At 42.1% G+C, this 13,335-nt stretch overlaps 1 protein-coding gene across 1 annotated transcript; it reads right to left on the reverse strand.

The window, feature by feature from the left end:
- Window positions 1–536: 536 nt before the first annotated feature.
- LOC114793392 (mucin-5AC-like) lies at window positions 537–3,547 on the reverse strand. Its single transcript, XM_028985112.1, has 5 exons — window positions 1,866–3,547; window positions 1,667–1,779; window positions 1,522–1,586; window positions 1,204–1,346; window positions 537–837 (listed from the first exon to the last, which is right to left on the reverse strand). The coding sequence occupies exons 1-5, from the start codon at window positions 3,451–3,453 to the stop codon at window positions 680–682; spliced, it is 2,067 nt and encodes a 688-aa protein (XP_028840945.1). The 5' UTR covers window positions 3,454–3,547; the 3' UTR covers window positions 537–679.
- Between the last annotated feature and the right edge of the window lie 9,788 nt (window positions 3,548–13,335).

Genomic DNA, 13,335 nt, shown 5'->3' on the forward strand with positions numbered 1-13,335 from the left:
CATATGGGCTGGCTACCAGGGAAGGGGCAGAGTCCCTGTCATTTGACACTAAAGAGTGTCGTCTGAAAGTTGAGTTATGGCACATGGACTTTCTTTCTTAAATGTAGAGACATTTCATTCTGCATCCAACCAGTTTGTCCAGTTGCAATGACTCAACTTTCAGACAAATTCACCTGGATGACTATGATGACTAAAGAGTGTCAGAATAAATTTGATTGTGAAATAAAAAAAGACCATTGAACTTGAAGTATAGCTTATATATTTATTTTCCTATACATTTATAAGAACAGAATAAAGCAATATTTATTTAAATACCGGAAATGTCAGTACATTTGCAACACCACATACATACACCAAATACATAATGATATGAATTATGTAATAATAATCATAACATGTATACTGATGTATAAAGAACATTATAAATATCCATAAATTTGTTAATAACAATGAATAATAACATTAATTTAGTTGAAGCACTTAAAAAAGAAATAGTTACTTTTAGTGGTTTGCTGATAAATTTGATCATAGTGAGATTACAGTTATGTGTATATAAGTGAAAAAAGTACATTTTACTTTATTGTGAATGTAGGCTTGTGGTATAATCAATCAAACTGAGTCATGTTCAAGGTGGCTGAAACTTTCAGAGAGTGGACAGATGACACTGGACTTTACAAGTTTAGAACAGCCATGTCACAAACAGTAAAAAGACCATGACGATGCAAGTGCTGAGGAGACTAATGGTACTGGCATTACTAGAAAGCACATGTGCTCTGGATGTTGTTACACCAGTCGATATAGTTGTGGCCATAGTAGTGGTCCCATCCTTGTACAGGTCTGGAAAAGAAATAAATAATGGATATGATGACCATAGAATGATGTGATGATAAGCTGAAACAACTATGGGCTCACAGCCTATAAGCCTTAAGCTTTAATTTTAGAGATTCCTATAGCTAAAACATGTTATACATAGATGTCAAGTAAAATAAGGCTAAAATATTCTGGTATTTTAACATGATATTGACATTTATATTCAATTAAATGAATCCACATATGCATTGTAAATCACTGATATTTTAGCTCTCTTTAGTTCACTGATGTGGGGTATCGTTATCCATCCAGCCTCATGTATCATTCTATAATACTATTTTCTTCAGAATGAGTGTGAAATCAAGAGCACTGGGTGGTTGGGCTGTAACTCACCTATACCATTTATTGTGATAATAGAAAATGTCACATTTCGACTCATTGCCGCCCTAAACATGGTTTGGAAAAGTGAAGTGCCATTTGGTTGAGTGGCATTGGCAGTGAATGTTAGATTTGTAAATTGAGATATGGATCCTTTGCTGAAAAATAGATAGAGATTAAGTGAAAACATTAAACATTAGGATATTTCACATCATATTTTTCTTATTGTCAATATACAATGGTAATAATTACGTATTTACAGTCATCTGAGAAATGCATTTCTCTTACCATACATATACTAAAATTACGGACTATTAATATGTTTAATTGTACCTGTAATTTAATACAGCCAAACCAATGAAGTCTGGAGCGTAGTCTTCAAAGAAAAAAGGCTCAAGCTAGATTCAGAAACAAGACATTACAATACGATCTCAAACACTCCAATGCTTTGTCATGACAATCTTAAGAAAATTCTCACCTCTTTTTTAATAAGAGATGATCTGCTCTTGAAAGCTGAGGAACTTGATATGAGCAAATCAGCATTAAATGTCTCATTGGTTCGGAAAGAGAGATACACAGTTTGGGGACTTCCTAAAGTTGCAGAGACAAAGGTGTTATTTTATGGCACAATATGAAATTAAGAAAATAAGAGGACTTCAACTTTTTGCACTTCTTACTTGCTAAAGACATGGTGGTTGGAACTGATGTAGTAGTTGTAGTAGCAATTGTAGTAGTTCTTTGTCCAGATGTTGTACGAGGATGAGATGTTGTTGAGGAAGATGTAGAGCTTGTTGGGACCGTTTTAAGATATGTGGTCATTTTAAAAGTTGTTGGTATCTTGATTGTTGTAGTTGGAACAGAACTTGTAGAGCTTGCTTTTATGGTGGTTTGTGGATTCTTAGTCATTTTGATAGTTGTAGGCATGGTGGTGGTCGAAGGTTTAGTAGTCATAATAACTGTTGTTGTTGGAAGACCACTGAAGGATGTAGAACTGCTTGAAGTCTTTGCTGATGCAGTGATGACTGGCAGTTTACTGGTAGGAACTATGGTTCTTAGAAGACTTGTAACAGTAGTTATGGAGTTTGGAGTAACAGGTGTGGAAACTCTACTTGTTTTCTTGTTAACTATAGTGGATGAAGATCCTTTTACTGTTGTAGATTCAGTGGCAGAAGATATTGATTGGTAAGCAGATGATGTTGAGACTGATTTTGTAGGCGCAGCTGTTTTTTTAAGCTCTGTTGCTGATTCTGTCACCAATTTTGTGGTGGAAGGTACACTTGTACTTGATTCTGCTTTTATCACTGTTGTTGTTTCATGATGTGCAGATATTGACTCTGTTTTTAGTGTAGGAATCGACTCAGCCACGATTGTAGTGGAAGAAGTTCCTTCAACTTTTGTAGATTTAGAGAAAGAAGATTCTGAATGGCTTGCCAAAGTTGTTAGGAGACTGAGATATGTGGATGTGTCTGTAGGCAACACTTTTCGTCCTTGCTTAACTGTTGTTGATTCTGTCATTGCTGTTGTGTTGTGTCTTGTTGTTTCAGGTTGTACTGCTGTTGAATCTAATCTTACTGTTGTAATTGAATCAGACATAAATGTCTTTGATGCAGGTCCTCGACCTGTTGTGGTAGAAGGTATTGCCAGGCTTAAAAATGTTGTTGCATCACTTAAAGACCTGGTGTTTGTTGTACCTTGTTGAGCTGTTGTCAATTCTGTCACCGTGACTGATGTGTAGACAGGCATACTTGTACTTGATCCTATTCCAGTCAATGATGTTGTTTCAGTTTGTGCAGTTGTTGACTCTAACCGTCCTATTGTTGTCAGATCAGTACCAAACAATGTGAATGAAGTTGTTTGAGCTGTTGTAGATTTAGTGGTAGAGGATGTTGACTGGGTTGTTGTTACATCACTTAAAAATCTGGTGTTTCCTGTAGTCAAAGCTGTTGTAGCTTTTTGAGCTGTTGTTAATTCGGTCATTGTGGTTGTTGTATAGACAGGCATGCTTGTACTTGATTGTGTTCCTGTCTCGGATGTTGTTTCTGTCTCTACAGATTTTGAATTGGACTGTAATGTTCTTGTCAAGCCAGAAACAACTGTTGAGGATGAAGTTGTTTTAGCTGTTGTTGACACTGTGGCAGAAGATTTTGACTGGCTTGCCAATGTGATTGAGTTACTAAAAGATCTGGTTGTGGCTGTAGGCAAAGCAGTTGTTTCTTTCTGACCTGTTGGCATTTCTGTCACTTTGACTGATGTGTAGACAGGCATGCTTGTACTAAATTGTGTTCCTGTCTCGGATGTTGTTTCTGTCTCTACAGATGTTGACTCGGACTGTCCTTTTTTTGTCAAACCAACAACAACTGTTGTGGATGAAATGGTTTCAGCTGTTGTTGACTCCATGGCAGAAGACATTGACTGGCTTGCCAATGTGGTTGAGTCACTAAAAGATCTGGTTGTGGCTGTAGGCAAAGCTGTTTTTTCTTGCTGAACTGTTGAAATTTCTGTCACTGTGATTGATGTGTAGACAGGCATGCTTGTACTTGATTGTGTTCCTGTCTCAGATGTTGTTTCTGTCTTTACAAATGATGACTCGGACTGTCCGGTTGTTGTCAAACCAGCAACAACTGTTGTGGATGAAATTGTTTCAGCTGTTTTTGACTCCGTGGCAGAAGACATTGCCTGACTTGCCAATGTGGTTGAGTCAATAAAAGATCTGGTTGTAGCTGTAGGCAAAGCTGTAGTTTCTTGCTGACCTGTTGTCATTTCTGTCACTGGCATTGATGTGAAGACAGGTATGTTTGTACTTGATTGTGTTCCTGTCACTGATGCTTCAGATTCTGCTGTTGTTGACTCTGACTGTCCTCCAGTTGTCAAACCAGCAACAACTGTTGTGGATGAAGTTGTTTCAGCTGTTGTTGACTCAGTGGCAGAAGACGTTGACTGGCTTGCCAATATGGTTGAGTCACTAAAAGATCTGGTTGTGGCTATAGGCAAAAATGTTGTTTCTTGCTGACCTTTTGGCATTTCTTTCACCATTATTGATGTGAAGACAGGCATGCTTGTAGTTGATTGTGATCCTTTGACTGATGCCTTAGATCCTGCTGTTGTTGACTCTGACTGTCCTGCAGTTTTCAATCCAGCAACAACTGTTGTGGATGAAGTTGTTTCAACTTTTGTTGACTTTGTGGCAAAAGACGTTGACTGGCTTGCCAATGTGGTTGAGTCACTAAAATATTTGGTTGTGGCTGTAGGCAAAGCTTTTGTTTCTTGCTGACCTGTTGGCATTTCTGTCACCGTTATTGATGTGAAGACAGGTATGTTTGTACTTGATTGTGTTCCTGTCACTGATGCTTCAGATTCTGCTGTTGTTGACTCTGACTGTCCTCCAGTTGTCAGACCAGAAACAACTGTTGTGGATGAAGTTGTTTCAGCTGTTGTTGACTCCATGGCAGAAGACGTTGACTGGCTTGCAAATGTGGTTGAGTCACTAAAAGATCTGGTTGTGGTAGGCAAAGCTGTTGTTTCTTGCTGACCTGTTGGCATTTCTTTCACCATAATTGATGTGAAGACAGGCATGCTTGTACTTGATTGTGATCCTGTCACTGATGCCTTAGATCCTGCTGTTGTTGACTCTGACTGTCCTGCAGTTTTCAATCCAGCAACAACTGTTGTGGATGAAGTTGTATCAACTTTTGTTGACTTTGTGGCAAAAGACGTTGACTGGCTTGCCAATGTGGTTGAGTCACTAAAATATTTGGTTGTGGCTGTAGGCAAAGCTTTTGTTTCTTGCTGACCTGTTGGCATTTCTGTCACCGTTATTGATGTGAAGACAGATATGTTTGTACTTGATTGTGTTCCTGTCACTGATGCTTCAGATTCTGTTGTTGTTGACTCTGACTGTCCTCCAGTTGTCAGACCAGCAACAACTGTTGTGGATGAAGTTGTTTCAGCTGTTGTTGACTCCGTGGCAGAAGACGTTGACTGGCTTGCCAATGTGGTTGACTCACTAAAAGATCTGGTTGTGGCTGTAGGCAAAGCTGTTGTTTCTTGCTGACCTGTTGGCATTTCTTTCACCATTATTGATGTGAAGACAGGCATGCTTGTACTTGATTGTGATCCTGTCACTGATGCCTTAGATCCCGCTGTTGTTGACTCTGACTGTCCTGCAGTTTTCAATCCAGCAACAACTGTTGTGGATGAAGTTGTTTCAACTTTTGTTGACTTCGTGGCAAAAGACGTTGACTGGCTTGCCAATGTGGTTGAGTCACTAAAATATTTGGTTGTGGCTGTAGGCAAAGCTTTTGTTTCTTGCTGACCTGTTGGCATTTCTGTCACCGTTATTGATGTGAAGACAGGTATGTTTGTACTTGATTGTGTTCCTGTCACTGATGCTTCAGATTCTGCTGTTGTTGACTCTGACTGTACTCCAGTTGTCAGACCAGCAACAACTGTTGTGGATGAAGTTGTTTCAGCTGTTGTTGACTCCGTGGCAGAAGACGTTGACTGGCTTGCCAATGTGGTTGAGTCACTAAAAGATCTGGTTGTGGCTGTAGGCAAAGCTGTAGTTTCTTGCTGACCTGTTCGCATTTCTTTCACCATGATTGATGTGTAGACAGGCATGCTTGTACTTGATTGTGTTCCTGTCTCGGATGTTGTTTTTGTCTCTGCAGATGTTGACTCGAACTGTCCTGTTGTTGTCAAACCAGCAACAACTGTTGTGGATCCAATGGTTTCAGCTATTGTTGACTCCATGGTAGAAGACGTTGACTGGCTTGCCAATGTGGTTGAGTCACTAAAAGATCTGGTTGTGGCTGTAGGGTAAGATGTTGTATGTTGCTGACCTGTTGGCATTTCTGTCACTGTGTTTGATGTGTAGAAAGGCACTCTTGTACTTGATTGTGTTCCTCTCTCGGATGTTGTTTCAGTCTTTACAGATGTTGAATTGGACTGTCCTGTTGTTGTCAAACCAAAAACAACTGTTGTGGATGAAATGGTTTCAGCTGTTGTTGACTCCATGGCAGAAGACGTTGACTGGCTTTCCAGTGTGGTGGAGTCACTAAAAGATCTGGTTGTTGCTGTAGGCAAAGCTGTTGCTTCTTGCTGACCTGTTGTAATTTCTGTCAGTATGATTGATGTGAAGACAGGTATGTTTGTACTCGATTGTGTTCCTGTCACTGATGCCTCAGATTCTGCGGTTGTTGACTCGAACTGTCCTGTTGATGTCAAGCCAGCAACAACTGTTGTGGATAAAGTTGTTTCAGCTGTTGTTGACTCCGTAGCAGAAGACGTTGACTGGCTTGCCAATGTGGTTGAGTCACTAAAAGATCTGGTTTTGGCTGTAGGCAAAGCTGTTGTTTCTTGCCGACCTGTTGTCATTTCTGTCACCGTTATTGATGTGAAGAGAGGCATGCTTGTACTTGAATGTGTTCCTGTCTCGGATGTTCTTTCTGTCTCTACAGATGTTGACTCGGACTGTCCTGTTGTTGTCAAACCATACACAACTGTTGTGGATGCAATGGTTTCAGCTTCTGTTGACTCCATGGCAGAAGACGTTGACTGGCTTGCCAATGTGGTTGAGTCACTAAAAGATCTGGTTGTGGCTGTAGGGAAGAATGTTGTACCTTGCTGACCTGTTGGCATTTCTGTCACTGTGATTGATGTGTAGACAGGCATGCTTGTACTTGATTGTGTTCCTGTCTCGGATGTTGTTTCTGTTTCTACAGATGTTGACTCGGACTGTCCTGTTGTTGTCAAACCAACAACAACTGTTTTGGATGAAATGGTTTCAGCTGTTGTTGACTCCATGGCAGAAGACGCTGACTGGCTTGCCAATGTGGTTGAGTCACTAAAAGATCTGGTTGTGGCTGTAGGGAAAGCTGTTGTATCTTGCTGACCTGTTGGCATTTCTGTCACTGTGTTTGATGTGTAGAAAGGCATGCTTGTACTCGATTGTTTTCCTGTCACTGATAATTCAGATTCTGCTGTTGTTGACTCTGACTGTCCTCCAGTTGTCAAACCAGCAACAACTGTTGTGGATGAAGTTGTTTTAGCTGTTGTTGACTTTGTGGCAGAAGACGTTGACTGGCTTGCCAATGTGGTTGAGTCACTAAAAGATCTGGTTGTGGCTGTAGGCAAAGCTGTTGTTTCTTGCCGACCTGTTGGCATTTCTCTCACTGTGATTGATGTGTAGACAGACATGCTTGTACTTGACTGTGTTCCTCTCTCGGATGTTGTTTTTGTCTCTACAGATGTTGACTCGGACTGTCCTGTTGTTGTCAAACCAGCAACAACTGTTGTGGATGAAGTTGTTTCAATTTTTGTTGACTCCATGGCAGAAGACGTTGACTGGCTTGCCAATGCAGTTGAGTCAGTAAAAGATCTGATTGTGGCTGTAGGGTAAGATGTTCTATCTTGCTGACCTGTTGGCATTTCTGTCACTGTGTTTGATGTGTAGAAAGGCACTCTTGTACTTGATTGTGTTCCTGTCTCGGATGTTGTTTCTGTCTTTACAGATGTTGAATTGGACTGTCCTGTTGTTGTCAAACCAACAACAACTGTTGTGGATGAAGCTGTTTCAGCTGTTATTGATTCCATGGCAGAAGACGTTGACTGGCTTCCCAGTGTGGTTGAGTCACTAAAAGATCTGGTTGTGGCTGTAGGCAAAGCTGTTGCTTCTTGCTGACCTGTTGTTATTTCTGTCAGTATGATTGATGTGTAGACAGGTATAAATGTACTTGATTGTGGTCCTGTCACTGATGTTGTTTCTGTTTCTACAGATGTTGATTCAGACTGACCTGTTGTTGTCAAACTAACAACAACTGTTGTGGATGAAATGGTTTCAGCTGTTGTTGACTCCATGGAAGAAGACGTTGACTGGCTTGCCAATGTGGTTGAGTCACTAAAAGATCTGGTTGTGGCTGTAGGGAACAATGTTGTACCTTGCTGACCTGTTGGCATTTCTGTCACTGTGATTGATGTGTAGACAGGCATGCTTGTACTTGATTGTGTTCCTGTCACTGATGCTTCTGATTCTGCTGTTGTTGACTCGGACTGTCCTGTTGATGTCAAACCAGCAACAACTGTTGTGGATAAAGTTGTTTCAGCTGTTGTTGACTCCGTGGCAGAAGACGTTGCCTGGCTTGCCAATGTGGTTGAGTCACTAAAAGATCTGGTTGTGGCTGTAGGCAAAGCTGTTGTTTCTTGCTGACCTGTTGTCATTTCTGTCACCGTTAATGATGTGAAGACAGGTATGTTTGTACTCGATTGTGTTCCTGACACTGATGCCTCAGATTCTGCTGTTGTTGACTCGGACTGTCCTGTTGATGTCAAACCAGCAACAACTGTTGTGGATAAAGTTGTTTCAGCTGTTGTTGACTCCGTGTCAGAAGACGTTGACTGGCTTGCCAATGTGGTTGAGTTACTAAAAGATCTGGTTGTGGCTGTAGGCAAAGCTGTTGTTTCTTGCTGACCATTTGGCGTTTCTGTCACTGTGATTGATGTGTAGACAGGCATGCTTGTACTTGATTGTGTTCCTCTCTCGGATGTTGTTTCTGTCTCAACAGATGTTGATTTGGACTGTCCAGTTGTTGTCAAACTAGCAACAACTGTTGTGGATGAAGTTGTTTCAGCTGTTGTTGACTCCGTGGCAGAAGACGTTGACTGGCTTGCCAGTGTGGTTAAGTCACTAAAAGATCTGGTTGTGGCAGTAGGCAAGGCAGTTGTTTCTTGCTGACCTGTTGGCATTTCAGTCACTGTGATTGATGTGTAGACAGGCATGCTTGTACTTGATTGTGTTCCTCTCTCGGATGTTGTTTCTGTCTCTACAGATGTTGACTCGGACTGTCCTGTTGTTGTCAAACCAGCAACAACTGTTGTGGATGAAGTTGTTTCAGCTGTTGTTGACTCCGTGGCAGAAGACGTTGACTGGCCTGCCAGTGTGGTTGAGTCACTAAAAGATCTGGTTGTGGCTTTAGGCAAAGCTGTTGTTTCTTGCTGACCTGTTGTCATTTCTGTCACCGTTAATGATGTGAAGACAGGTATGTTTGCACTCGACTGTGTTCCTTTCACTGATGCCACAGATTCTGCTGTTGTTGACTCGGACTGTCCTGTTGATGTCAAACCAGTAACAACTGTTGTGGATAAAGTTGTTTCAGCTGTTGTTGACTCCGTGTCAGAAGACCTTGACTGGCTTGCCAATGTGGTTGAGTTACTAAAAGATCTGGTTGTGGCTGTAAGCAAAGCTGTTGTTTCTTGCTGAACTGTTGTCATTTCTGTCAGTGTGATTGATGTGTAGACAGGTATAAATGTACTTGATTGTGGCCTTGTCACTGATGTTGTTTCCGTCTCTGCAGATGTTGACTCGAACTGTCCTGTTGTTGTCAAACCAGCAACAACTGTTGTGGATGAAGTTGTTTCAGCTGTTGTTGACTCCGTGGCAGAAGACGTTGACTGGCTTGCCAATGTGGTTGAGTCACTAAAAGATCTGGTTGTGGCTGTAGGGAAAGATGTTGTATCTTGCTGACCTGTTGGCATTTCTGTCACTGTGATTGATGTGTAGACAGGCATGCTTGTACTTGATTGTGTTCCTGTCTCGGATGTTGTTTCTGTCTCTACAGATGTTGACTCGGACTGTCTTGTTTTTGTCAAACCGACAACAACTGTTGTGGATGAAATGGTTTCAGCTGTTGTTGACTCCATGGCAGAAGACGTTGTTTGGCTTGCCAGTGTGGTTGAGTCACTAAAAGATCTGGTTGTGGCTGTAGGCAAAGCTGTTGTTTCTTGCTGACCTGTTGTCATTTCTGTCACCGTTAATGATGTGAAGACAGGTATGTTTGCACTCGACTTTGTTCCTGTCACTGATGCCTCAGATTCTGCTGTTGTTGACTCGGACTGTCCTGTTGATGTCAAACCAGCAACAACTGTTGTGGATAAAGTTGTTTCAGCTGTTGTTGACTCCGTGGCAGAAGACGTTGCCTGGCTTGCCAATGTGGTTGAGTCACTAAAAGATCTGGTTGTGGCTGTAGGCAAAGCTGTTGTTTCTTGCTGACCGGTTGTCATTTCTGTCACCGTTAATGATGTGAAGACAGGTATGTTTGTACTCGATTGTGTTCCTGACACTGATGCCTCAGATTCTGCTGTTGTTGACTCGGATTGTCCTGTGGTTGTCAAACCAGCAACAACTGTTGTGGATGAAGTTGTTTCAGCTGTTGTTGACTCCATGGCAGAAGACGTTGACTGGCTTGCCAATGTGGTTGAGTCACTAAAAGATCTGGTTGTGGCTGTAAGCAAAGCTGTTGTTTCTTGCTGAACTGTTGTCATTTCTGTCAGTGTGATTGATGTGTAGACAGGTATAAATGTACTTGATTGTGGCCTTGTCACTGATGTTGTTTCCGTCTCTGCAGACGTTGACTCGAACTGTCCTGTTGTTGTCAAAACAGCAACAACTGTTGTGGATGAAGTTGTTTCAGCTGTTGTTGACTCCGTGGCAGAAGACGTTGACTGGCTTGCCAATGTGGTTGAGTCACTAAAAGATCTGATTGTGGCTGTAGGGTAAGATGTTCTATCTTGCTGACCTGTTGGCATTTCTGTCACTGTGTTTGATGTGTAGAAAGGCACTCTTGTACTTGATTGTGTTCCTGTCTCGGATGTTGTTTCTGTCTTTACAGATGTTGAATTGGACTGTCCTGTTGTTGTCAAACCAACAACAACTGTTGTGGATGAAGCTGTTTCAGCTGTTATTGATTCCATGGCAGAAGACGTTGACTGGCTTCCCAGTGTGGTTGAGTCACTAAAAGATCTGGTTGTGGCTGTAGGCAAAGCTGTTGCTTCTTGCTGACCTGTTGTTATTTCTGTCAGTATGATTGATGTGTAGACAGGTATAAATGTACTTGATTGTGGTCCTGTCACTGATGTTGTTTCTGTTTCTACAGATGTTGATTCAGACTGACCTGTTGTTGTCAAACTAACAACAACTGTTGTGGATGAAATGGTTTCAGCTGTTGTTGACTCCATGGAAGAAGACGTTGACTGGCTTGCCAATGTGGTTGAGTCACTAAAAGATCTGGTTGTGGCTGTAGGGAACAATGTTGTACCTTGCTGACCTGTTGGCATTTCTGTCACTGTGATTGATGTGTAGACAGGCATGCTTGTACTTGATTGTGTTCCTGTCACTGATGCTTCTGATTCTGCTGTTGTTGACTCGGACTGTCCTGTTGATGTCAACCAGCAACAACTGTTGTGGATAAAGTTGTTTCAGCTGTTGTTGACTCCGTGGCAGAAGACGTTGCCTGGCTTGCCAATGTGGTTGAGTCACTAAAAGATCTGGTTGTGGCTGTAGGCAAAGCTGTTGTTTCTTGCTGACCTGTTGTCATTTCTGTCACCGTTAATGATGTGAAGACAGGTATGTTTGTACTCGATTGTGTTCCTGACACTGATGCCTCAGATTCTGCTGTTGTTGACTCGGACTGTCCTGTTGATGTCAAACCAGCAACAACTGTTGTGGATAAAGTTGTTTCAGCTGTTGTTGACTCCGTGTCAGAAGACGTTGACTGGCTTGCCAATGTGGTTGAGTCACTAAAAGATCTGGTTGTGGCTGTAGGCAAAGCTGTTGTTTCTTGCTGACCTTTTGGCGTTTCTGTCACTGTGATTGTTGTGTAGACAGGCATGCTTTTACTTGATTGTGTTCCTCTCTCGGATGTTGTTTTCTGTCTCTACAGATGTTGATTTGGACTGTCCAGTTGTTGTCAAACTAGCAACAACTGTTGTGGATGAAGTTGTTTCAGCTGTTGTTGACTCCGTGGCAGAAGACGTTGACTGGCTTGCCAGTGTGGTTAAGTCACTAAAAGATCTGGTTGTGGCAGTAGGCAAAGCTGTTGTTTCTTGCTGACCTGTTGGCATTTCTGTCACTGTGATTGATGTGTAGACAGGCATGCTTGTACTTGATTGTGTTCCTCTCTCGGATGTTGTTTCTGTCTCTACAGATGTTGACTCGGACTGTCCTGTTGTTGTCAAACCAGCAACAACTGTTGTGGATGAAGTTGTTTTAGCTGTTGTTGACTCCGTGGCAGAAGACGTTGACTGGCCTGCCAGTTTGGTTGAGTCACTAAAAGATCTGGTTGTGGCTTTAGGCAAAGCTGTTGTTTCTTGCTGACCTGTTGTCATTTCTGTCACCGTTAATGATGTGAAGACAGGTATGTTTGCACTCGACTGTGTTCCTTTCACTGATGCCACAGATTCTGCTGTTGTTGACTCGGACTGTCCTGTTGATGTCAAACCAGCAACAACTGTTGTGGATAAAGTTGTTTCAGCTGTTGTTGACTCCGTGTCAGAAGACGTTGACTGGCTTGCCAATGTGGTTGAGTCACTAAAAGATCTGGTTGTGGCTGTAAGCAAAGCTGTTGTTTCTTGCTGAACTGTTGTCATTTCTGTCAGTGTGATTGATGTGTAGACAGGTATAAATGTACTTGATTGTGGCCTTGTCACTGATGTTGTTTCCGTCTCTGCAGACGTTGACTCGAACTGTCCTGTTGTTGTCAAACCAGCAACAACTGTTGTGGATGAAGTTGTTTCAGCTGTTGTTGACTCCGTGGCAGAAGACGTTGACTGGCTTGCCAATGTGGTTGAGTCACTAAAAGATCTGGTTGTGGCTGTAGGGAAAGATGTTGTATCTTGCTGACCTGTTGGCATTTCTGTCACTGTGATTGGTGTGTAGACAGGCATGCTTGTACTTGATTGTGTTCCTGTCTCGGATGTTGTTTCTGTCTCTACAGATGTTGACTCGGACTGTCTTGTTTTTGTCAAACCGACAACAACTGTTGTGGATGAAATGGTTTCAGCTGTTGTTGACTCCATGGCAGAAGACGTTGTTTGGCTTGCCAGTGTGGTTGAGTCACTAAAAGATCTGGTTGTGGCTGTAGGCAAAGCTGTTGTTTCTTGCTGACCTGTTGTCATTTCTGTCACCGTTAATGATGTGAAGACAGGTATGTTTGCACTCGACTGTGTTCCTGTCACTGATGCCACAGATTCTGCTGTTGTTGACTCGGACTGTCCTGTTGATGTCAAACCAGCAACAACTGTTGTGGATAAAGTTGTTTCAGCTGTTGTTGACTCCGTGGCAGAAGACGTTGCCTGGCTTGCCAATGTGGTTGAGTC

The sequence above is a fragment of the Denticeps clupeoides genome, chromosome 1 (assembly GCF_900700375.1).
Source record: "Denticeps clupeoides chromosome 1, fDenClu1.1, whole genome shotgun sequence".
NCBI lineage: Eukaryota > Metazoa > Chordata > Actinopteri > Clupeiformes > Denticipitidae > Denticeps > Denticeps clupeoides.